General features: G+C 41.1%; 1 protein-coding gene across 8 annotated transcripts in view; it reads right to left on the reverse strand.

Annotated features, from left to right (window-relative positions):
- Positions 1-25906, reverse strand: part of SIPA1L2 (signal induced proliferation associated 1 like 2) — a 277958-nt gene that overhangs the window by 36584 nt on the left and 215468 nt on the right. For all 8 annotated transcript variants that reach the window (XM_075064154.1, XM_075064151.1, XM_075064152.1 and 5 more), the window contains 6 exons: positions 24899-25156; positions 21463-21546; positions 19725-19825; positions 19075-19178; positions 14982-15370; positions 2124-2348 (listed from right to left, as the gene is read on the reverse strand). In XM_075064154.1, coding sequence (XP_074920255.1) covers positions 2124-2348; positions 14982-15370; positions 19075-19178; positions 19725-19825; positions 21463-21546; positions 24899-25156 — 1161 coding nt within the window. The remainder of the gene's footprint in view (positions 1-2123; positions 2349-14981; positions 15371-19074; positions 19179-19724; positions 19826-21462; positions 21547-24898; positions 25157-25906) is intronic.

Consider the following 25906-nt stretch of genomic DNA (forward strand, 5'->3'; position numbering starts at 1 on the left):
TTAAGTGTTGGTTTGAAAACAGACATTTTGATAATTCCATTTCCATGCAAGTGCTGTAAAGGGTTCGTTATCATTCCAATCCACAATGAATACAAATACTGAAACCTCCAAAAGTGCCACAAAATGAAATATCATCTGGCTCTAATGTTAATTTCACCAGCCCCTTCATCTTGGAAACAGTTCCAGTAAGGGGACAGTATGTGGCCAGGATTGGAAAGCAGCTGAGACGCCTCAGTCTTTTTGAAGTTTCCTAGCTCTAGAAACAATTGCTTCAGGGTCCAGTGGTCAAGTCAGAAAGGCCTCTGCTTCCACGAAGTTCCACATGCCTGCAGCTCCCCCATCTCTGCCCTTGAAGAGTGTTTTTTGGAGATCTGGGGGGCTATTTCTGAGGCAGGGCGTGGATCTTCAGTACTTCTCTGCCTTTTTTCCCCTCCTTGCATTTAAGCAGAACTGAGTAGTTTTCTAATCGCAAGAATCAGGTCAGAGAGAAAATGCCCAAATTGTGAGAAACCTCCACTCCCAAGACCGAGGGGAGGTCTTCTGGCGGGTAGCGATCGATCTATCGGGCGTCGATTAGACTCAATAAAATCGATCCCCAATCGCGCTCCCCATTGACTCTGGAACTCCAGCTCACGAGAAGCGGAAGCAGAGTTGACAGGGGAGCGGCAGCAGTTGACTTGTCGCCATCCTCACGGCCAGGTAAAATCGACCTAAGATACGCCGACTTCAGCTATGATATTCGCGTAGCTGAAGTTGCATATCTTAGGTTGACTCCCCACCACTAGTGTAGACCTGGGCTATGTGAGGCCTTTTCATCAAGTGCCCCAGGATCATCCAGGGCAGGATTAAAGCAGTTGAGGCACTCCACTACACAGTGGACTCTGTGGCTTCATTCCTATGCCATGACCCTGCCCTCCTCCCCAACTTGGAGTGACACTGGGACATCAGGGATGGGTAGTGGCTTGAAGTCTCTATCTACCCCCCAAGAATAGTAGCAGTAGTTCCAGCAGGGTCCCAGTACTTAGCTCAGCAGCCTGAGAGTATTTAAATTGGATGAATGAATGGGTAGGGCACACTGCATTTTCTGCCTACAGTCCTCTGATGGGATAGTGCTGGCAGGGCTCCCTACTATTTTCAGGTACAGTTTAGTACCCCCTTGATATAATGGGGCTGTTTGCACTCTCTCAGCTATTCTGTCATGGTCTCTGCAGACTATGGCAGACACTGTTGTATTAGTTATAGTCAGTTAATGTTTTCTAGCTTTCTTTTGCAGCTATAAAGGCTAGAAATATTTTTAAAAGTGAAAATTGTAATTCTGATGTAATTACATAATTCCAGGAATTGGGGAATATTCTAACACAGAAGTAGGGGTGTCCCTCCACAAAAGGACTCAAAAGCAACAGTAATTTCAATTGACAAGGCTCAAAGGTTTTTTTTAATCTCCACAATACTCTTCTTTTTTTCATCTCAAACCAAAACCAGCATAGCAAAATCTTGAATTAAGGTTTATAGAGCTGGGGCCCTTGGGTCCAAAACCAGAGATTATATCCAGGAGCAACCTTATTTAGAACCCCTTCAATGAAAATTAAGCTTTTTTGGAGAATCATTTGAGAAGATACTGAGATTCTCCAGACCTGAATGGAGTTATGCCTAACTAATCCTCTTCAAGATGGAATTTCATGTCTTTACAACACAACTGTAATTTTTTGCCATATTAACAATGCCAGTCCTTTCTCTCATTGTGCTTCACTGGGTAAAAGGGAGGTGGTTCAACAGGAAAGAAACAAAGAGAAAAAGGAAGGAGGAGGCAAGAGGACCCTCAAACCAATGATTTTCTTTCACCTGTGTCGAGATCTCTGGTATATAAAGGAAGAAAAAAACCCAAATATTTCAAATAAAATTGAAGACAAGGAGAGGCATTTTATACATTTCAAATAAAGAGAAAGTTAAAAACTTTTCCCACACAATATAAATAACACACACACCACACTATATATATATATATAATATATATATATTATATATATATATACTTATAATATATAAATAAATAAATAAATAAATAAATAAATATTTATATAAATAAATAAACTTTCTAAAATAAGAATAAACAAAAATCTTACTCTTGGCATTGAGAAACTTCAGATTCTTCAGGTGTAGGGCTGCCTTCTGACTTTTTCCAACCAATGATGTATTTGCTCACTGCTCCTTGTCTGTGGTGTAATTTCGATACAGACCCAGAAATCTGTTGACCACTATTCTGTGACACTATGTAGACTTTGGAGGTATCTAGAGAGCCACTGTTTTTAGGACAATGTGCTGAAGGGCTTCCTGAATGGTGAGACCCACTGAAAAGGAACACAGAACAAAATCTGCAGTGCAATAAAACATCAAGGACTTGAGACTATGGCCAGCTATGCAATCATAATTCTTTTACATTTTCTTTAATATATTTTATATATAGCTAAATCACAGCTATCAACTCTCCAAGCACACACACGTGTACACACTCAGAAGGACTTCACAAAGATGAGCATTTTCTATCACTGAACCTATTGCAATGCCAAGGCAAACCAGTCTGATTTAAAGACAATGAGCCAAATTCAACCCTGGTGTAACTCCATCAATGCCAAGAATTACATCAGGAATGAATGTGGCTCCAGATGATTGCCTGAACTCTGAGAACTTCTAGGGATTTCCACTTAATATTATTCTTGACAAGACATCAGCTAAAGGTAGGCTCTTGATTTAAGTTCTCTTTTAAAAGAAGATCATATGAATAGAAATAACTTTCACCTCATTGAATGTGGCAATGAACACAGTTTTCTGGATTATTTTAATATTCTCGTGCATTATTAATAGTGCTAGTAATTATTAATGGCATGTTTCATCAGACTCTCTCAAAGTACTTTACAGTCAAATTAAAGCAAACAACATCTCGTCAAGGAAGGCTTTATTTTACAGATGAAGGAACTAAGGCACCAGTAAATAAAATGACTTACTTAAGGCAATTCGTTGTGTCAGTTGCAGAGCTGGGAACAGAAGTCACAACTCTGACTCTGAGTCCTGTGCCCTACCTACCATACAAGGCTCATTGTTAATCCAGTCATAACAGTACTGTGCTCATTCATGAGACCCAGAAAGTGACAGTGACTACACTCGTTTCATTGTTCATGCTGAGTGAAATGTAAATGGTAAAACAGCATAGCTATGTTTTGATTGACCTGAGTTTTCTAAAGGACCTACTAGGGGCAGAGAGGGAAGACAATAAAACATCCAAAAAAAAAAAAAAAAAGAGACAATGGATTATTGATTTTGTTTTTGTAAATAAACAAACACACACGATATATAAAAATAAATATATATATATACACACAGACGCAGCATGAACATTCAATTATTAAAAATGATCAACACCTGGGATATAAAGTGTGAAGCCTGAGTATTGGAGACCATTACCCGCTCTATTGTGCTTTACATTTTCACCCTCAGTGTGACAATATACAACAACTTGTTTTTTCCCTAATTTATCTCTGATTCTCATAGTTGCCCCCATTTCCATCTGTAGCCAGATGATCCATGGGAGGATTATGCTTATCAGAAAATGTGCGGTGGGTAACTTTTAAGTGATCACTAGCAAACAGAGGAATCTGACAACAGGCTGACTCTAGTCCAGGAAGACTTTGGTGAGGAGGTGGGAATTGGGGCTCTAGCTGTCAGAGCGGTTCGTGAAATGAGCTCGTCGCCTCAGTTCGGATTCTGGATTCTCCTGTACGGAGCAGGAACAGCCTGTCGCAGACTTTACCTCAAATACCCACACAGAAAGTGGGAGGGAGGATAGGAAAATCTTCTGCAAGATATGGAGAAGGAGCAATTAGAGAGGTAAAGAGGCAGATCCAGGAACAGCGCAGTCATGAAAGCTAGGATGGACAAGATTTTCAAAGAGCACGTTATTGTGCAAAAGGGCTGACAGGTCAAGTGGATGCAGGATGCGAGTTTGGTTTGGATTTGGGCTAACAAGAAGGTCTTTGGAGAAATTTGGTGACAGGTTGTTCATTGAGTGCAAAGGGCAGAAGCCAGATCTGGCGGTCCAGATAGGAATCGACACCTCCAGAGAATGAAGTGGTATTCACTCACAAAAGCTTTGCTCCATCATCTGTTATCTTTAAGGTGCACGCGACCTTCGTTGCTTATAAACAGCACGTTTCAATATCTTAGAATTAAATGGAGATGGGAAAAGAAGTGGTACGCGGAGAGGAAATGAGTCAAGGGGTTTGTATTTATTAAGATGGGAGAAACTTTAAAGCATGTTGTCTTGCGACGAAAACAATCAGAGGAGATGGGAGATTAAGGAGAAGAGTTAAGGAGGGAATTAAGACTGGCCCCTGCAGGGAGATCAGGAGATGAGTCGGACACTGGAGCAAGGGGCAGTGGAAGAGAGCAGATGCAGAATCTTCTTCTCTTGGCTAAGGGAAGAGGAGAAAAGAAAGTATGGTGGGGAGATAGAAGGGGAAAAAAGGGGAAGGAAGGTGAGCCAAGGGGAAGGGGAAATGCCTGTTATATTTTGTATTTTCTCTTGAAGAAAATCACGAGACCAGTGGTGCGAGAGAAGTGGCGGGAGGATGGTAAAGGTTGAAGGAGTAATTAAAAGGTGTTGAAAGCAATTGGTATTGAAGGCATGAGATCAATTAAGTGGAAAGTAGATTTTTTCAGGAAGAACAGCAGAATTGAAAAAGATGAAATGAATCTGGGTGGAGGAAGTTGCCTGGTCACTGTGGATTTCTGCTGAAATGCTTATCATTGGAGGAGGCAGGAGTGGAAGGAACAGATTGCTGGGGTAAGCACATGGACTGGAAGTGTGCTGGATGGAATATGCGAAAGAAGAGAAGAAGTATCAGCGGAACTTTTGGCCTTATATTGTTATAGGCATCAAAATTAGAAGTATTGTGACAACCCGGCCAGTGGGGTGCAGGAGTCTTGATAGAGGGCAAATATACTAGGTCACTGCGGTGAGTAGTTTTCTGTTCCTGAGTGACATTAGCAGGGGTTGCACTAGAGTAGTCACGAACTCTGCTAGAACCAATTAAGGCAGGACAGGCTGATTGAACACTGCCGCCAATCAAGGCAGGCTAATCAGGCACTGGGTTTCAAAAGAGCTCTCTCAGTCAGACGGGGATGGAGCAGAGGAGCGAAGATGCAGTGAGAGGCTGGGAGCAAGAGCACAACCAGGAGCTGGAGTTGAGAGGGTGTGCTAGCTTGCACGAGCCTAAGGAGGTTACCAAGCTATAATCAGATCACCGGAGGAACAGTCCGTGGAGAGATTAAAGAAGGATGTTTTGGAGAGAGGCCTTGGGAAGTAGCCGGGAGGTATGCTGCACTAGCAGCTTACGAGGCACTATAGACAGCTGCAAATCCTCCATTAGGCTGGGCTGAACCTCGGCAGGGCTTGAGCGGTCTTAGGTGCCTTCCTGGTTCCTCGGCCATACAAAAGCAGGGTGTCGCACTCCTCGACCTCACAACACACACCTGATTGGCACTTTTGATCGGGAGCCTGTGGGAGTTCCGCGTATCACTAGAGGGCTTGTGGCCCAATCTCGACCATTCGTTTGTCAGGACCTCATCTTCAAGGATAACGAGGACCTTTACAGAGTCCATGGTTTCAACTCACGTGCTGAGTTCTTTGCTGTGCAGTACTGCGCAGGCGGATAGATGCAGTGGTTGGTATCTACCATATAAACAGAAGGTTACTCGTACGGGTCTTAACTTCTCTATGTCACCCCCTCATGGTATGCTCTGTGCTCGCTGTGGCGTCTGTGGATACTCTTGGTTCGCTCTGCGACTGAGACCGCAGCAGAGCAGTTGCTCCTCTACCCTTGTCGCTTTCAGGCTGGGTGCTCCTCACCAGCGCGTGCTGAGTGCGTGTGCAGAGCAGCATGACCTTTAAATAATCCTGCATGATGCCTTGATTGCCATGTGCGACTCTAGTTTGGCTGCTCAGATGTGACTAACTCGAGCCTATGTTTGTTCGCCGATGAAAATGGGTTCTAGGACAAGATTCACATAAGCTCGCCTAGTGCAGAGACTCACCTCCGCTACTGGTCAGGCTCTGGAGAGAAGAGACTGCCAGTCTCCTAGTCGGACGCTCACACGTGCTGCAGAAATATGCGGGCAGTATATGTGATGCCTGCTACTGCCGCGACTTCCCTGTACCTTCTCCGGACTTTTGAGGCTTGTCACTAGAGTGCCTAGCCTCCTGAGGCCTGGCCTTGAGAAAAATTCGCCGTGTGGTCGCTTACCATCTGCATTCCCTGTGTGAGAAAGGCCCAGAAGGCTTAACTATGATCTGCCTGAAGCGGCTGCAGCAGAACTACCCCCCAGCTGAAAGCGGAGGGATTCTGGCCGAGGACTTCAGGCAGGTTACGGGACTTGCTCAGTTGCGGGCGCGAGCGGTATCATGAAGTATGGACGGATACCAGGGGAAATAGCACCACAGTGTCCAATCTGATAGTGACTCATCCATCTGCGCACCGAAAACTGGTGTGCGAACGGAGTTCCCGGAGTCGAGAAGAGATATGAGGTTTGTCATCAAACTGACTCACAATCGAGGGGATTACGCACGACCTTCATACCTGCGGGTAGCCTCGACTGTCACCTATGTATGGGTTGTTGCACTGTAGCAGTGCAGTGGCGAAGGACGGCGAGAGCTGACCACCGCAGTTAAGGAAGAAGAACCCAGTTAACTAGGCAGCACTAAGCCCTAGAGCTCGTTAGAAGCGGCCACCAGGAGGAGCCCAGGTAGAAAAAGAGAGGGGCTGAGGCTTACCAGAGCCACAGAAAGTCAGAGAATGAGAGAGAAGAGGAATCTGAGGATTGACGCCCAACCAGCGACGGGGGAATGCATAGGCTCCATCTTAGATGTTATGCTGCTGGAATCGGGACATATAGCTGCACAAATGGATCCCGTGCCTGCATGAGCCAATGCAATGTACCTGGGAACTGGGCAGACCCTATGCTCTCACATATCACCTTTGTGTGGGTTCACTAACCCCACATGATGCTTATTACAACCTTGTAAAGCTAATGGGGTAGAGCATCACAGCACTGCGTTGACTTCTGGGAGTGCTCATCACGCTTGTCTCGGGAGAGCTTGGAAGTGATAAGTAGCAGTTGGCTGCGGGCTAAGCTGTACGGGGTAACGCTCGCCCATTGTCCATGGGACAGTTGGTTACTACCCCACCATCCCAGTAAAACTCGAAATTCAGGGGAACACTACTGAGGTAGCAGCAGGTGTAGTCCCTAAACTCCCATACCCGGTGCTCCTAGGGAGGGACTTCCCAGGGTTTGGAAACTTACTCCCAGTAGGAGGATTGGAGGAAAAGGAGAACCCTGAAGTTAGTGAGGCCTCCACAGTAGACTGTCAACCCCCGGTTTTCTCTGAAATATCTCCAGATTTATTTTCCATTCCCAGACATGGTAGAAAGTCGAAAAGGGAAAGGAGGGCAGCTAAGGCCTTGGGAACCCGAATACTGACTCAAAGCCAGAGGGTCGCTCTCCTAGGTAGGTGGACCCGAGCAGCTGAAAACGAGGCCACCCCGGAGGGAGAAGCACCCGAGTCTGACCCCCCACCCTAGTGTTTCTGAACCAGTAGAGACAACAGAGACTGGGCCCCTAGATCTTGGGCAGATTAGTCCCGGAAGAGGAAATTTTGGACGAGACCAGGCCGAAGACCCAAGGTACAACAACATTAGAAAGGAAGTGACTGAAATAGATGGGGTCCCCGTGGAAGGGAAAACCCAGGGACCAGGACCCTACTTCATAATGAAGAAGAATCTCTTATACCGGGTTGCACCAGTACAAGGGCATAACATACAGCAGATCCTAGTACCTCACAAACACCAGAATGCTATATTAAGTCTTGCTCACAGTCACCTTTTCGGGGGGCATTTGGGGGTAGAGAAGACCCTGGCACGAGTCCTACGACAGTTCTTCTGGCCCGGAGTACATGAAGAAGTACGGAGGTACTGTGCGTCCTGCCCAGAGTGTCAGCTCCACAGTCCCCGTCCCCACCTGAGGGCACCGTCAGTACCCCTTCCCATCATAAAGGTCCCCTTTGAGCGAATAGCCATGGACCTAGTGGGACCCCTGGAAAAGACGGCTCGGGATGACCAATATATACTTGTTGTTTTGGACTATGCTACGCGCTACCCAGAAACTGTCCCCCTGCGGAACACAGCCTCTAAAACAATAGCCAAAGAGCTAGTGGGGATCTTTGCCCAAGTGGGGCTACCAAAGGAGATATTAACAGACCAAGGAACCCCATTTATGTCAAAACTAATGAAGGACCTCTGTATGCTGCTCCATATACATACCCTAAGAACTTCAGTCTACCATCCGCACACTGATGGATTGGTAGAAAGGTTTAACCGAACCCTCAAGGCTATGATAAGGAAAGTGGTAAGTCGGGACAGAAAGAATTGGGATGCCCTACTACCCTACCTTATGTTCGCTATCCGGGAGGTACCTGAGGCCTCAACTGGGTTTCCCCCCCTTCGAGTTATTATACGGGCGTCACCCCCGTGGCATACTAGACATCGCCAAACAGATCTGGGAAGAGGAACCCAATGAGGGGAGAAATATAATAGAACATGTAATACAGATGCGAGACCGGATAGCCCGTGTCACCCCTATTGTACGGGAACATTTGGAAAAGGCACAGGAGGCCCAGAGAACCTATTACATCGCCAAGGCAAGTCCGACCCAGTCCAACCAGGGATCGGGTGATGGTTTGGTACCACAGCAGGAAAGCAAGCATTCTGGCCATATGGCAGGGACTTAGTGCAGGTGTTGAACCATGGGAAACTAACTTACAAGGTGCGGCAGCAGGACGTCCGAAAACAAGAACAGGTTTATCACATCAACCTCTTGAAATCTTGGCGCATGCACAAGAGGCGTGCAATAAGTGCCAAAAAGACCTAACAGGAACAAGCCTTCCAACAGTGTGAGCAGTGCTCCTGATTTAACCCCAGACCGAGAAAATGGAGGTGCTGAGAGTGATCTTTCCGGAACCAAGGTGGTTTCCGCGACAAAACCGGGTCGAACAAACCGAGACGTATCACCACATCGTCACGAAATCCTGGGGCGCAGAATAATCAGTGAGGTCCATCGGCGTGCCAGCGGCCCCGAAAGGGAAGGAAATAAATGCCGAAGTAAAAAAAAACTGATGGAGTTGCGATCATCGGAGAATCCCACAGTCGCTGATCCCAGCCTAATCGGCGCTGGTGCCCAAACTTGTGGCCACACAAGGTTTGGCAATGACTTCGAGCCGACTAAATGAAGTATCCCAGTTTGACGCGTACGCCTACTCACCTTAATGAGCTAGTGGAGGCACTTGCGCTGGGTAATGCCCGATATTTGATACTCTCGACTTGACAAACAGGGCACGGCAATTCCGCCTCTGCGGAAGAGCGCAAAGGAAAACGCGTTCTCTTACACCAGAGGGTCTTTTTCAATTTGCTGTCCATCCCTTTGGACTACATGGCGGCCCCAGCTACCTTCCTCAGCGCCTCGATGGATAAGCTATTACGCCCGCATAACGTTATGACTGCTGCCTACTTGGACGAATCGGTACATTTCACCCAGAATGGCGGAAAGTCAACCTAGAGAAGGTGGAGGCAGTCCTTGATACCTTCAAGGCAAGCTGGCCTTAACAGCAACTCTGGCAAGTGTGCTGGTAGGGTTTAACGAGCAGGCAAATTGATCTGGTACATTGGGAAAGGCTGGTAAACCCAATGTGAAACAATGTTGAGGCCATCCAGGAAATTGCCACGACCACGTCCAGAAAAAGTCCGGGCATTCCTAGTGCGTTAGTGGGGTATTACCGTATGATTTTATGCCCCCACACTGTTGCACAAAGGCGAAGCCCCCTGACTGACCTAGTAAAGCTCGTGGACCTGATCTGCTGGGTGGTCTGACGCAGCAGAGGAAGCATTCACAACTAGGCTGCGCCTCTGCAGCTAACCCTGTCCTAATAGCCCCTGATTCACCAGAATTTATCCTGTAGACAATGCATCGGAAGTAGGGCTGGGGCCGTTCTATCACGCATGGTGTGGGAGGAGGAAACCAAATTCTCTACCTTCAGTATGAACCTCCTTCCGAGGCGAACAAAATTGTCAGTGGTGGAGGTAGTGCCTTGCCGTAAATGGGCCATGCGGAAGCATTGCGCTACTACTTTGCGTTGGGCGCAGTTTGTCTCGTGATCTGACCATGCTCCTCCAATGATGCAGTGGGAACAAGGAGTAGAACACAAGAGGACTAGTGTGCGTTCTTATCTCCTTCAACCTTTCCAGTTCCGTGGCAACCAGAGCAGGAGCTCATCATGGCATGCGATGGCTTGTCACTGTGCAATGTCTGGTCTTCCAACGCTGCCCAACCCTTGGTGTTGAGCAGGGGGTCAGGGATATGTGACAGCACCAGGCACAGTGGGGTGCAGGAGTTGCGTAAGGGCAATAACGGTCACTGGTGAGTTAGTTTTCTGTTTCCCTGAGTGACCAGCAGCAGGGTCTGCACTAGAGTAGTCAGGAACTTGCTAGAACCATTAAGGCAGACAGGACTGATAGAATCCTGCAGCCAATAAGGAAGGCGTACATCATGGGCAATCGGTTTTTAAAAGGAGCTTCTCAGTTGTCAGAACGGGGGAGCAGCAGGAGAGGAAGTTGCGTGTGAGGCGAGCTGGGAACAAGAGACACAAAGGAGCTGAGACTGCAGAGGGTGTGCTGTTGGAGGACTTAAGGAGTACTAGATTATCAGACACCAGGAGGAAGTACCTGTGTGTGAATGATAAAGAAGGTTGTTTGGAGGAAGGCCTTGGGGACAGTAGCCCAGGGACGGATGTGGCTGTCAAACACAGCTGTTACAAGAGGCACTATAGACAGTCTTGCAAATCCAAGGGCCCTTGGCTGGAACCAGAGTAGAAGGCGGCCCCGGTCCCGCCCAACACCTCCCAACTCCTGATCAGACACAGGAGGAGTTGATCCAGACTGTGGGGGAGATCACTGAGGTGAGCAAATCTGCCAATAAGCGCAGGACTCACCAAGGTAGAGGAGGAACTTTGTCACAGTATGTAAAGACTTCTCTATCTCAGGTTACCACTTCAGTATGACCTTGCCTCATACAGTGGCACTACAGTCACTAGCTTTCGAGTTCAAGACTATTGACTAGCTAGGAAGGTAAGAATGCAAAACTATTTGAGGCTAAATGAAACTGTTTCAGCTACAGTAACCTGATTGTATTTGGTAATCCAAGGGTGTAATTAGAATTTAAAAAATGAGACAGCAAGATAGACAATTACACAGCTGTGAAAAACAAGCCTGTACACATTTCAAAGGGATCTGATAGTTTGTGATGTCATTACACACAATAGGCCTGATTCAGAAACCCTTACTCAGACAGATTAATACTTTCTTCAATGGGACTACTCAGTATGAATAAAGGGTGGTAGAATCAGGCCCAATACGTCTATACTCAACAGCATTCCTGTGCTGTATTTCATCCATTTAATAAACAGCATACAATTTTAACAAGGAACTACTGAATTTTTTATATAGGAAATAGCTTTCCACCAGCCCTCTGGTTTGTTTCTTGTTTAAGTTTTAATTTATTAGATATTTACAGAAAATGTTTATTATTAAACATTTATACTGTGGTAATACCTAAAAGTCTCAATCAGGTCAGAGCCCTACTGTATTAGTCAAATTCTGAACAGTTATAGACTACCATACTGAGAGGGATTTGGCACTGGGGTGACTTGTCAGTCAGTACACAATTCATTTATGTATTAAAATAATAAAAACACCGTATTTCACAGTAGTAATATCACAGCTGTGAAATAAGACATTTCTTAAAGCTTGTTTGGCTACAGTACATGAGATTCTTAAAAGTGTTTAAATATCTATGAAGCATGGTTTGTGACACAAAACTCATCTGAAGAGGATCTTTACATAAGTTATACCTAAAACAAGTAACCTACATGAAATACAATTTATGTTGTTTTTTTTTAAAAAAATAGTAACGTCATTTGGCACTCAAATTAAGAACAGATATTTTTTTAAAAATATTACCGAAGTGAGATTGGACAACCCTGAAGGATAGTCATGATCTCTTGAGTTTTAACTCGCTCTGCCACTGACTTAGATAAGTCATGTGAACTCTTTGCATATCAGTTTTTCCATCTGCAAAACAAGAACAGATTTTCCTGTCTACCTCACGGAGGTGGATTGAAGATTATTTAATGTCTGTATGGCATTTTACATATTTAAAGTGCTATGCAAATAATTATTTCTATCCTTCAGAAATCTATTTCAGACCATTGTATCTCCAGAGTTCGTATTCTATTATATATGTATATAGTATTCAATATTTGAAAGTATTTATCGATTTTTCTTTCTGTCTGAACACTACTGTATCTTCCACAGTTTAGGAAAATGCTTATGAAATTAGATGAGACAAATTTACTCATAGCACACAGAGGGAGGATGTGTAATGCAATTCATTGTTTTTCCCTGTACTGGTGTGCATTGAAAATGGACAAATCAGAGGAACAAAAATGTGCAAATAATTTCCCTTTAAATGACTCCACCTTACCAAGCAAAAGCCTTCAACACACATTCAAAAGCTGCACCTTCAAAAACACCAGAAAATGGGAATTAAAAGATGAAAGCGACCAGCTGTACAAATCCTCTCACACAACACAACTCGCTTTAGAACACAAGTAATGTATACAAATTTCATCTATAGTCAAAAGGCAGATAGCAAAATCCATCAAATTCAATCCAACATACAAATTTTGCCAGGCAACTAACATATTAATTTAAATTAAGGGGCAAGGTATGCAATGCAGCTTCACTATACACAAATATAAAGAAACAGATATTTCCAGTGGAATTATATCTGATTGCTATAGCATTAAATCCTTATGCCATCAGTTGCATTGTACTGAAAGAGCATGTGCAGCCAAGTTCTTCTTGAAAAAATGTGCTAAAGGGGTGCCAAGCTAACTTGACTGGTTTCTTTTTGAAGCTATTACAGTTATTTAAAGTAATTGGAATAATGGAGGCAGCGATACTAATGCAAAACTAACATTAATAACATAAACACACTGGGCTGATATTTTACTAATTGACAAACTTATTTTGTACCGATTCCAACAGTTTAATGATCACTTCATTGCCAGTAGGACAGAGTACAGATAGACTAAATTTATTTATTTATTCATTCCCTCTGAACAGCTATGCTGCTGAACTGAAGTGTCACAATAGAATGGGATCCTCAAGGAATAAACTCTATACTTATTTATGAGTAGGTTTTTCTATGGTGCTCATTGTATTATCTGACAACTCCAGCAATATTAATAAATGTATTCTAACACCGCAGTGAGACAATACTCCTACAATGCTATCCTATTTTGTTATTCTCTTGATTAAGAAATTAGAAAATGTTGTATTATGCAATACATAAATAACACATGCCTTATCCAATTAATCCCACAACCCCAGAACCCTTAGGGCCCTGCAGCTATGCCACCTTGTGCTGTGCTCTTGACAGGTCGCACAAACTACACAGGGTCAGATCATCTCAGTACATTTCTGGGAAGACCTCCACAAACACATAATAGGAAATGGTGATGAGAAGTAGCTGACATTCATCCACAAAAGTCAGAACTGAATGCAAGGCTGACTCGGCTCAAACAAATCTGAGGCTCACAGCAAACATGAGGCTCACTGGGGGCAACACATTGAAGGATTTTGAGGTATCTGTAAAGCATCCAGAACTGAGGTGTGTGATTGTGAAGGGAGTTAGGACTTGTCAACGAGGGTAAAGTTGTACCAATGTAAGGTAAGATGTGAATTTAAACAGCTATAGTTATACTGGTACAATTCCTAGTATGGACACGCTTACTTTGGTATAAGCATGCTTTTTTCCAATTTAATTTATGTTGCTTTGGAAGTGATTTAAGCTAAATTGAAAAAAGACATTCTTATTTCAGGATAATATGATCCACAAAAGGACTTATCCTGGTTTAACTATATCAGTATAATTTTACTGGTACAACTGTAAAGTTTTCCTATGTAGGCAAGCCCTTCGAAAATCATGGATGAAAGTATTCTGTTAAATAGGAGAAGGAGGAATCTACAAGGTGCTGCCACATAAGGCTGCAATAAAGGGGAAGGCACTTTGATTGTCCAGGGTGCTTGGTTATCCTCACAAAATTCTCAGTGAACGTGAAGCAGATTGTACTCTTCATCATCATGTCTCACTGTAGCATGACAACTAAATATAGTAGCATTTCATTATGGCCCTACTGGAAAGTCCTTCCTCTCCAAAAATACTCATAAGGGCCCTACAGTGCAAGTTTGACACAGCTATCTGAAATGGCCTTGACTGAAACAATGGCCCATCATTTTGCTATCTAAACGCCCTCTACCCAGTTCAAACTGATATAGATGTTATCATTTCCTGTCCTAAATGTTTGTCCAATGTAGTCAAGTGCCAATAAACAGGTACTGCATTTTCACCTCAAGGGTAAAAGTGCTTTGAGGTTCTTTGGGAAAAAAGTGCAATATACTTATTATGTCTTTCAAGGTAGGTCAATCAATTTCAAAGGAGTGATATATACTGAATAGATTGTGTGTTCCCCAAAGATATTAAATGTTCTTACTAATTTTTTTAAATTTTTGTATAACTAACACATCTGGATTAGATTTTTAAATAGAAATTCATACACACAGACACACCCTACACGCACCCTCTGTAACATACTCATGGAAGGTGAGGGAAAGCCTTTTGTTGGTTCTCATTATGTATTGAAATAAAAAGATTAAAATTAATAAGCACATTTGCAAGAAACAGAATCATTGAGCATAAACAAAAGCAAACTCTCTTGGTCACTAATTGAATCACATAATTTGTATAGAAAAAACACATACCTGGAATGAGAGGATATTTCACTGAGGTCTCCCATGCTACCTTCAGCTGTATGACTGCTAGAAATGGCAGAAGCATAGCTATGTACAGCATAAATTTTAGCTTGTTCATCATCTTGCCCAGGAGTTTCAGAAGATTCAGTCCACTGCTCAGCCCGACTACGCACCCCAGACCTGCTGCCGGCAAGATGTAAAGGGGCCATAAGAGGAGCAGGCATACAAGGAGCTGTATCAATTCCACTGTCAGTAGAAGCCCCTTTAATATATGTTAATCCAAGCAATTCAGGGTCCATCAGGTCTCCGGAGCCAAAGTGCTTTTCATCACTATTGCTCGATGTATTACTGGACAGGGTATTACTGCTGGAGTGACTGGAACAGTTTTTGTCTCCAATCTTAAAAAAAAAAGTTTATAAATAATATTTACTTCTGTTTAATGTCACTTAATTTTCTTTATTCAAAGGTCATTTAGCCTGCATTTAATACTTTTCACAGCATCATTGAATACAAACACCAAATACAAAAGAAACTAAATGTGCAACCAGCTTCTATAAAGTGAAGTGAACTGCACAATTGGCTAGGTGCATTATGGGACTTTTCTTTCCTCCAAAATAAGCCTATTGTGTGGGTAGGTACAATAGACTTTAGACCAGGGGTCGGCAACCTTTCAGAAGTGGTGTGCTGAGTCTTCATTTATTCACTCTAATTTAAGGTTTTGCGAGTCAGTAATACATTTAAACGTTTTTAGGTCTCTTTCTATAAGTCTATAATACATAACTAAACTATTATTGTATGTAAAGTAAATAAGGTTTTTTAAATGTTTAAGAAGCTTCATTTAAAATTAAATTAAAATGCAGAGCCCCCCGGACCGATGGCCAGGACCCAGACAGCGTGAGTACCACTGAAAAATCAGCTTGTGTGCTGCCTTTGGCACGCGTGCCATAGGTTGCCTATCCCTGCTTTAGGCCATTGGTTTGATCTCGTATGGAAAATCCCACGTTCACATTTAAATTCTTTGATTCTGACATGCTTGCATCCATAAACTGTCATTTGTGGATAGTTAAAATGAACAACAAACCACTGAATTGGGTTCTATTGGAGTTCTGGAGAACAATGGAGATTGAATTACTGATATCCTCTCTCAGAGTAGATGAACTATCCAGTTTATTGGATCAGGTGCAGCATGAATGACTACTTGAAATGAAGGCAAGTGGAATGTGTGTACCAGATAAAAGTGACTTGACCCTCTGGGGGTTCAAACTCAGTATGACCACTGGACTAGAAGAACTGTGTCAGACAGTTGCATAAGTAGAAATTTTGAGATTTTACAAAGAGCTGAATTCATTTACCTGTGAGGCAAGACAGCCAGGACCAAGCCAGATGAAGCTTAGGTAAGAAGTGAAGTGGGAGGGTAGACTACTATCTTTAATTAGATTCCCCTTCCAGCAGATGTATATGAGGATAATAATTTCTTATACACCAAGCTGTAAGAGGTAGCCCTTTTCAAAAGGCTGCCTCACCTAACTGCACATTGAGAATTAAAAAGTCTCAGGGTCTGTTTGAAAAGTTGCTACAAAAAGAGGGGGTTTAAGTGCATTACTAACCTTTTGGAGATGGTTTTCAACTTCACTATTAGGGAACTAGATGCTGGAAATGCAAATGAACATGTTTCTAGAGATCGGATGCGCTAGGATTTGCTAGAGAGTTGTCTAGTGCAGAGGTGCTTTAGTTTGGACTACAAATGCAACATGGCATCAAAGAGGAAAGAAACCATTAGGAAGGAAGGAAGCCTTCAGGAAGAAAAAAAAACCAGGAAGAAGAGATGTAAGTATCAGTCCCAGCAAAAGCTTCCTTCAGGCTGCTCTAGTTTATAATAAGTACCTGCTTGGCACTGGAACTGGCACAGAGAATTGGGGTGAGCTGGAAAACAGCTGGCACCTTTGCATGCTCTCCTCTTGAGCTATACCAAGCAAACTTCAACTACAGCTCAGAGTCGTGTATTTCCATGTGTCAAGGCCACTCTTCATAGGGAATCTCAATGTGACCTTAACAGAGACCAATCTCTAAACATGTCATTGAGCAATTAGAACTCAAGTATAGTAAATCACCAGGACAAGATGATATTCAACCAAGATTTCTGAAGTGCAAAGATACTGAGGTGGATATGCATAATATCCTAAACAGCAACATTTGTTCCTGAAGAATGTAAAGTTGTTCATTTAGTGCTCATCTCCAGCAAAGGACAATCCAAGGAACTGGGCAACAAAAGTGACCAAGGTATGGAACAGCGTCCATATAAAAAGAAATTAAAAAGACTGAGACTTTTCAGTTTGGAAAGGAGGTGACTGAGAGGAGATATGATAGAGGTCTATTAAATCTTGACTGGCGTGGAGAAAGTGAATAAGGAAATGTTATTTACTTCTTCACATAATACAAGAACTAGAGATCACCCAATGAAATTAACAGGCAGCAGGTTTAAAACAAACAAAAGGAAGTATTTCTTCACACAACGCTGTCAGTCAATCTGCGAAACTCTTTGCCAGAGGATGCTGTGAAGGTCAAAACTATAACAGGGTTAATAAAAAATAGATAAGTTCATGGAGGATAGGTTGATCAGTGGCTATTAAGGATAAGCAGGGATGCAACCATACTCTGAGTGTCCCTAGCCTCTGTGTTCCAGAAGCTGGGAGTGGACAACAGTGGATGGATCACTTGATTGCCAGTTCTGCACATTTCCTCTGAAGCACCTGACACTGGCCACTGTCAGAGACAGGATACTGAGCTAGACAAACCATTGATCTGACTCAATATGACTGTTTTTATGTTCTTATGCTTTGGATAGGCCTCTCTCAGTTTTGTATTAAGTGACTGGTTGAGTAATTCAAGGATAGAGTAATGCTGTGCTGCATTCAAATATATATAACCAAGACATAATAAATGTATGAAGTTCAGTGAATAGAACAGTATCTCAGGTATTGGTACTGGGTTTAATGTTATTCATTCTACACAGTGATTCAATCCTCAAACTTCTGGACAACTTCTCCTTGCCTGAAAACATCAGGAAGTAATTTCCTCCACATGTCAGATTGTATAGTACTGTACACTACAGCATTACGAGGGTCTTTTTTCAAACATCATAGACCAGATTCACAGCCTGTATAAATCAGAAAGCCAATTTACTCCAGCTGAGAATCTGGCCCTATAACTGTATTGAAATTATTTTACAAATAGTATCATATAGTTTCCTGGTACATCTAGCAAGACTTTTGTATTACAAACATACAAGATGGTATTAAGGGAGCATGGCACTTTACTAGTGTTTTTTTTCCTTTTCCTAAATCATAAGACACTGGCCACTATTAAATGCAAGATACTGAACAAGGGGGACCAATTATCTGATCCAGCACTTCAACTTCTATGTGTCTTTTCTTAAGGGAGCCACAGAATTGGTATCATACTTAGAAATTAAATCTGTTTAATAACTTTTAACTTCTAATCCTAATGAAGTTAGCACAATATTGATAGGCAGCCCTTATTTGCCAGTTCTGACATTTCAATCGAGCTGGAAATCATTAAAAAACAAACAAAAAAACAGACCACCACTTTCACACCCACAATTAAAAAGACACAAAAAGATAACAACATTTAACTAGATACAGTCTTTAGAGGTAGAACCTTTGCCCAAATAAGAAGAAAGCTGATTGCTGATAATTATAGTACATATGTATCCCATACAACATGTCAAGAAATTGCATGCATTAATGTAATGTGTACAATGAGAGGTGCTCCTAAGACTGAGCAAACCAATATAAATAAAGCTCTTATTAGACCCCAGAGTGATGTTTACTTTAGTAAGGATTTTATCCCTGCAATGTCCCAGAAACCAGAACATGACCTTTTTAATGTACTTAGTTTGAGAATACTGAATCCAGTCCTGAATCAGAGACTCTTGCATAGCTATTCACAATACTATTAGCCTCTCAAACACCAAACTGTACTTCAGGAATTACTAAAATGTATTTTAAACATTTAAGATTCTTGCAAGTGTCTTTTCAGACCCAAGTTTTTAACAGTAGAAGAGAAGTTTGAAAAGACTTACATGAGAAAGTTTGCTTGGCGAATCCTTGACATTGCCTTCTTTTGGTAAAGCCCGGTCTTTGTAGGAACTCAGGACTTTGGTGGATGGCGCATGCCACTTCGTTTCTGCCATAAATAATTGTGTTTTAATTTCTCATTTCTAAAAGGATGAACATATTGTACAAAGAAAAAAGCACAGAGCTCAGTGCTTTAAGCATCAAGTTTGAGACAACTAAACCCTGTGGAATCACACGTTCAAACCTTGGCAGACTTTCCTAACCCTTTTGTTGTTCCACAATAATTAAATAGGGTTCTATGCAGTCCACTCTGTGAGAGGCTTTTGAATGAGACCGTAGAAATCAACGTGTTCGTTCTGAGCCTACTTTAAATATTCCATGGCACTTCCTATAAAAGAGTAAGAATTTGCCTCAAGTGTTCTTTGGCCAAAATCTATCCTATTCTGACTGTTATACTGCGTGTTTAGTTTCCTCTTACTACCTCAGAGGTGGCTGCATTTCACTGATGCTGCATTAGTTTTGAAGCATTTTAGGATCCTTTGGGATGAAAGGCTCTATATAAATGGAAATTAGGATTATCATCAGAACCAATAGTTAACTTTACTTGTATATCCTAGAAAGATTATTAACTTTTAATATATGGTATTATTATTACCAGCAAATCTGGATCCTTCCACAGTTTCCTCTCGTTCTCTGCCTCCTTCACACTCCAGTGGACCTGAACCTTGGTGTTCATGAAGTAAAGGGGATTGGCACCTTGTAACATAAGCAGACAATCAAGTTGTTTCTTTCTTAACTACAAAACTGAATATCCCACAAGGAACTTTCCAAGGTAAAAATCTTTGTAGGTCATTAACTGTAAACAATCATCACCACCCAGCAAGCAAATAGCATTGGGAAACTTGTTATTCTAAGTAAAAATATCTAAGTGTAAGTTTCTTGACAGAACACTATTTAGGATTAATTATAAACAAACAACAATGCTAGATTAAAAACCCCTACATTTTTGAGGCCAAACATTCAAAGCCTCACACAATGGATGGACCATGAAAATGCATCAACTAGCTGTCCCATGGACCAGTTCCCACTTCCATGCACACAAATATTTGACTGTATGTGCAAATGCAGGATTCTACTAATGAAATGGGTGGACGACATAGTTTGCATCTACGGAACAGAGGTATGAAAGTTTGCCGTATATTCAAAATTGGAATTGATGCCTCTACACACTTTAGTACTAAATCCATTACTTGAAATATTTCCTCTTTCACAGATGTCAGGCCCTCTTAATCTGAAATTCCTTGAGCAGGTTCCAAGCCACTACACATATCTGCTACATGGGATATTTTACACATAATCAAATATGTCAAGGCAATATTCTGCTGATAACAGACAAGAAAATTATTTCAGTGTCCATATTTTATTATAAAAAAAAATGTAATTAACTCTGAGTAGCAGGTCTCAAGTGTTTTTAAATTAGGCAGCTTATGTATTTCTGTATCTCAATATTTAACAGCAAAAATGTTACCAAGCAGTAGATACATGCAACCAAAGAGCTACATTCACGGTAATGAAGAACAGATCTCACATAGAAAATATGTAACAGAACTGAGTTAGTTAACTTTTTGGTGACCCTAAACATTTAACATATTTTTGTGAAGGGGTTCCTATTCACTAACAGCTCAATTGTGAATCCTTCTCTGCAGGGAAGTAAGGGGAGGTAACAAGCCCCATTACACTCATGTGAAACAACTACCCATATTGCTGGAGCCGCCCGGGGAAAGAGACCAGCTGCCGCTGGGATACTACTCAGCCCCCCATGCAAGTGGACAGGAAGTAGATGTCACTGGAGCAAACACAGAGGGAGAAATAATTTGCACCAGCAAAAGGACTGGCACAGAATATTACCCCCACTAAAGCAAAGGGGAAGTAGAAACGAGACCGGAACTGAGTCACAATCTGGTTCCTGCACTTAGGCTGTCCTAATCCAACGCTAAAGCACTTACCAGTTTGGTTCCCAAACTGTATTTGCATACAGATTGCATGAGAGATCTGTAACTCTCTGCTTTCTGTTTACTTAGGGAAGTATCTTATCACAAGCATTTCTCCTGATCCTCATTAATTTGCAAGGATCTCAATTTGTGGGTAGAAATTCACAAGTTTTCCATACTAGTTTGAGGACCAAATCCTGAACTCAATTACAGTGGTGCAAATCTGGATAACCACCACTGATTTACACTGAGGTATCTCAGATCAGACTAGGGCTGTGATGCCCTCTATTTAAACTACATTTCCATTGCAAATGGGACTATTTAATATTTAGCTTGTACATAAACTCTGTTTCATAAAGAATTATTTATGGGAGTTGCAGTGAGATATAAAATCACCAGTACCCGTCATATCCCACTTGCTGTCTCCACTGGCTACTCCCGCTGGGTCCTGGGTCACTGGAGGAGGACTGGTTGCTCGGTGAACTTCTGTAATGTTGACTAGAATCATTAACAGTGCACTGAGGTATTTGTGGAGTTTCAACATCTTTAACTGGACTGTTATTTATTTATTTTACAAATAAATTCATTTTTACAATTAAAAATGAGGCATACAGATTGCAGTTTGAATACGTCAAGTATATTCCTATTGGGATTTTACAGTTAGACTTATTTCCTACAATTCATGTCATTTAAGAATTTAAGAAAATAATATTTCCCAGTTTGTTATTGGCAGGATATTTCCATATGTAAATCTTAAAAAGATACCATGAAACATAAAAGCAGAGGACAGACTAGGTTTTAACAGACTAATGGCCAAATCCCACTCTCCTTACTGATACAAGTAGCCTCATTCAAACAAATAGATCTACTTGCATGAGTAAGCAAAGCAGGACTTCACTTAGTTTTGAATATGGGAAACTCCCACAATGAAAACAAGTGCCTTTCCACCCAGAAACAATTGCTAAACTACTATGATATACCAGAAAGGATAAGGGCTTTGATTACACTCTGGAATGCATATCATCAGTACCTTCAGCCAACTGAGTGAGAACTAGGTCATCCTTCATATACATTATGTGGGTAATATGAAAGAATTTTAAAGGGAAATTTTATTATTATATTTTTAAAGATCATCATGTCTCACATTGTTAACGGTCTCTCTGACAAAAATTCTTGTATTTCCAACTATTTGAAATATAATCTCAAAATTCTTCCTTAAATCGTTCTGTTTCACCTTATCAAGTATCAGAGGCGTAGCCGTGTTAGTCTGGATCTGTAAAAGCAGCAAAGAGTCCTGTGGCACCTTATAGACTAACACACGTTTTGGAGCATGAGCTTTTGTGGGTGAATACCCACTTCGTCAGATGCACCTTGCTTCTCATTGCCAATTTACAACTCCACTATCTTGTGTCTCCCAACTCCATAATCTTGATTCCTCATCCTTCTCTCCTTTCCCATTTCCTTCACATACCTAGTTTCTAACTTCGGTCATTTCTTCCTTTTTAATCTCTAAAATTCACCCTTCTCCTTGTCCCTGGTGTTATATAATTCGCATTTCTTAACCTTGTTATCTCCCATATTACTGTAAACTTCCTGTCTCATCTCACTGCCCTTCCTAGCCTCAACTTCTCTCCAAACTGTCTGAAATGCTGCTTCTAAAGTAATCACCTATGTCCTAGAAACTTTCTGTTGGCTTCGTAGTCTGACCACAGTAAATCTGAGTTTCTCACCCTCATGGACAAAGTCCTATATAATACCTCTCCGATTTTTCACTACTCAGTATCTAAGTCCATAGGCTAGTTCCAAACTCTTTTTTATTCATCTTCCCACCTCCCTACTTCATGGATTCTTCCAGGCTGCTTCTCATGTCTGGAAGAGTCCTCATCCATTAGGCACCATCTCTCTTCTCTATATCCCTTTTTAAAACCTCACCTCCGCAAGCAAATTGTTTTCCCTTGTTGTTATCGTTCATCTCCCTACTCTGTCTCTCCTGAACTGCTATCCAATGTTTTGTCTTTGTTAAACTTGTCCTATTTCTATTATATAGTAAGCTTTTCAGGGCAAGCAATGGCTCACTATATTTAAGGCCTCAGTCCTGCATGTGCTTCACTTAGTTATGAATGCTTATGTTTGTAATGTGCTGTGGAAATTAATAGCAAATATTTATTCAACAATTAATAAAATAAGTACTGTTTCCTAACAGATCTTCACAAATCCAGAAAATTAGATATTCAGCACAACTGCCCTTTTAACATTGGACTTTAACAAGGAACACAAGAATGGGGCAAGCAAGGTGATCTTAAATCATCTAACATTAAGTGTGGTTAGATAAAATGCATTTTTGAAATAAGATGTAAAATATTCAAACCATAAACTCAGAACCTTCTTTCCCTAAGGACAAGTTTTAAAATGTGCATTACTATGACTAATAGTCTAACTGTGTGTGTTTTAAACAAAATGTAAAAATACTGTCAATTATTTCTCCTTAAATACAGTAATAATTTGTGCTTTGGGGGGCAGGGGCAGAAATTTTCAAAACCAATACATGACAAATTTTAGATTTTTATACAAATTAGATCTTATGACTGAAATCTCCTGTTTTGCTTGGAGGTTAGAGAAACTGTATGGTTTAAGGGGAAAGGGCATAAAGGAGGGAAAATTCCAAACGAAGAAGAAATTAATGGGGAAAGAATTCTGTTTAAGAAGCAAATGTGTTTAATTCTCAACAAATAATGTAAAGAGTTAAATGCATTTACATAGTTTTTTAAAAAAAAAGATTTGTACCCCTTTTCAAGAAGTATAAGTAAAATGATTTATAATTACCTTTAAAATACCTCACCATAATGTAAGAGATTTGATATTTTTATATCACAAGTTCTCTTTTGTTTAATAAACAGTGAAAAAAAGCAAAGCATAAGGACAGGTAATGAATTAAAGAATCCTTTGAAACTGTGTCCATACTACAATAATGAGTTTAAATCATTCATTTTGCAAGAGACAGGTTTGTTTTTATTTATGCTTATCACTCATCTAAACAGGTTTCCATAACGTCACTGATTGTGCCTCAGCTTAGAGTAAAGTAGCCAGTCAGCTTCTGTTTCATTTGATTTGGGGTTGAAGGGGATGGTTGGCAGTCCTCATGGGGTGAAGTTATGAATAGTAATGAGTGAATCACTCATTTTTCAGTTTGAAAAATCTAAAACATTTCTGGGGAGAGGTGCCAACCTGAAAAGGAGGTTTTTCTTGCTGAAGTGAAAAAATGTTTTTTTTTTGACCAGAAACAATTTTTTTTTGTTTCATTTTCAGCTGGTTTTTACATCTTTTTGTTTTCTAAAATAAATCTAGCAAAATGTTGAAACAAAAGATTATTTCAAAATGAAAAGTCCAAATGTTTTGAAAATGTCAAACAAAACATTTTGCTTTATTTATTTATTTATTTTATGGGGGGAGGGGGTGACACAAAACTATTCACCAAATTCAACTTAATTTGAATGGGATAGCTGAATTCATGGATAGCTTTGGTCTACCAGAAACTGCATTGTTTAGTGAATAAACTATTAGTCCACAAAATTCTGCCCATCTCTAGTTATGAGTAGTACTACTGCACACTATCACTTATCACTAAACCCAGATGTCATTTGTTTCAACTAGGATGAACTGTGGTTCACTGGGTTCACTTTGGCACTTAATCTCAAACTTAAATCCTGTTAAAACCCAACGGAGTAATGTATGAATGATCAAAAAAGGCTTTAAAAATAACTTCATACCAAGGCCTAAAAACAGAGGTTTACAAGTGAAGCATTTAGGAAAATGATAAGAATTAAATGGAGAGTATTACCTTGCACCATCTGGCAGCTTTCTATCAAAGGAAGTGCTGCGAGGGATGGCTGTCTGAGCCTGCTGAAGAAGCTGCTGGCATTGCAGTCTGTCAGATGTTCCTAGGATTGGAGATGCACGAGAAAGAGGCTGCCCAGCAGGAGTCGGCACCCGATGCCAAGTAGTATTCCTTCTGAAAGGAGTTTTATACTCACATGGGGTGCCTTCGCTGTCGAGTTTATATTCCACCATGGGGATTCGGCATAGTTCTGAACAACCCCTGCAGGACAAATAACAATGCCAATAAATCTTATTGGAGGGGAAAAAAAAAAAATCTTTCTACCATAAAAGATATGGGTATATTTTTCTTACAAATGCTCAAATATCCCCATATAGCATTGTCTTTTACACACTTCAAAAAACAAACCACTTATCTGGCAAAAAAAATAATTTAAACTATTCACTACTATGTAGAAACCAGTGTTTCAGATGTCTGTCTTTCAAAGTGAAAGAGCAATATACAATACTAAAAGTTAATCCATGTCTTAAATTCTGCATTATACAAAATAAAATCTGAAAACTATTAAGACTGCACTGTTAAGCACTCAGAAGTCAGGAAATGCCAACATTAAGGTTGTAAATGCAGTCTTAACTCTATTCCCTTCTGTGTATGCATCACACTACAAGTTGAAAAATATTTAATGTATAGTTTTTCCTGCAACCTTATATACTTTTATGTAGTATCTGGCATGACTGATTACTTCTCTGTGTATGCCAGGCAGAGCGTACTAAACTCATTTCTACTCATACTACAGATTAAATAAACAGAGAAACACACATATAGGCCTCAGAAGTGTGCAGCTAAAATAAGTCAAGTTTACTACTTCATCACATGAGTTATTTAACCTAAGAAAGGCTTTCTTGTTTCTTGAAAAGGACATGTATATTCATCATTGCTGACTAAAGCAAAACACATTTTTTAGGGAAATCTAAGAATTTACACAAAAACGTTCTCGGTCTCAATCCTGCA

The sequence above is a fragment of the Chelonoidis abingdonii genome, chromosome 3, assembly GCF_003597395.2.
Source record: "Chelonoidis abingdonii isolate Lonesome George chromosome 3, CheloAbing_2.0, whole genome shotgun sequence".
Taxonomy (NCBI): domain Eukaryota; kingdom Metazoa; phylum Chordata; order Testudines; family Testudinidae; genus Chelonoidis; species Chelonoidis abingdonii.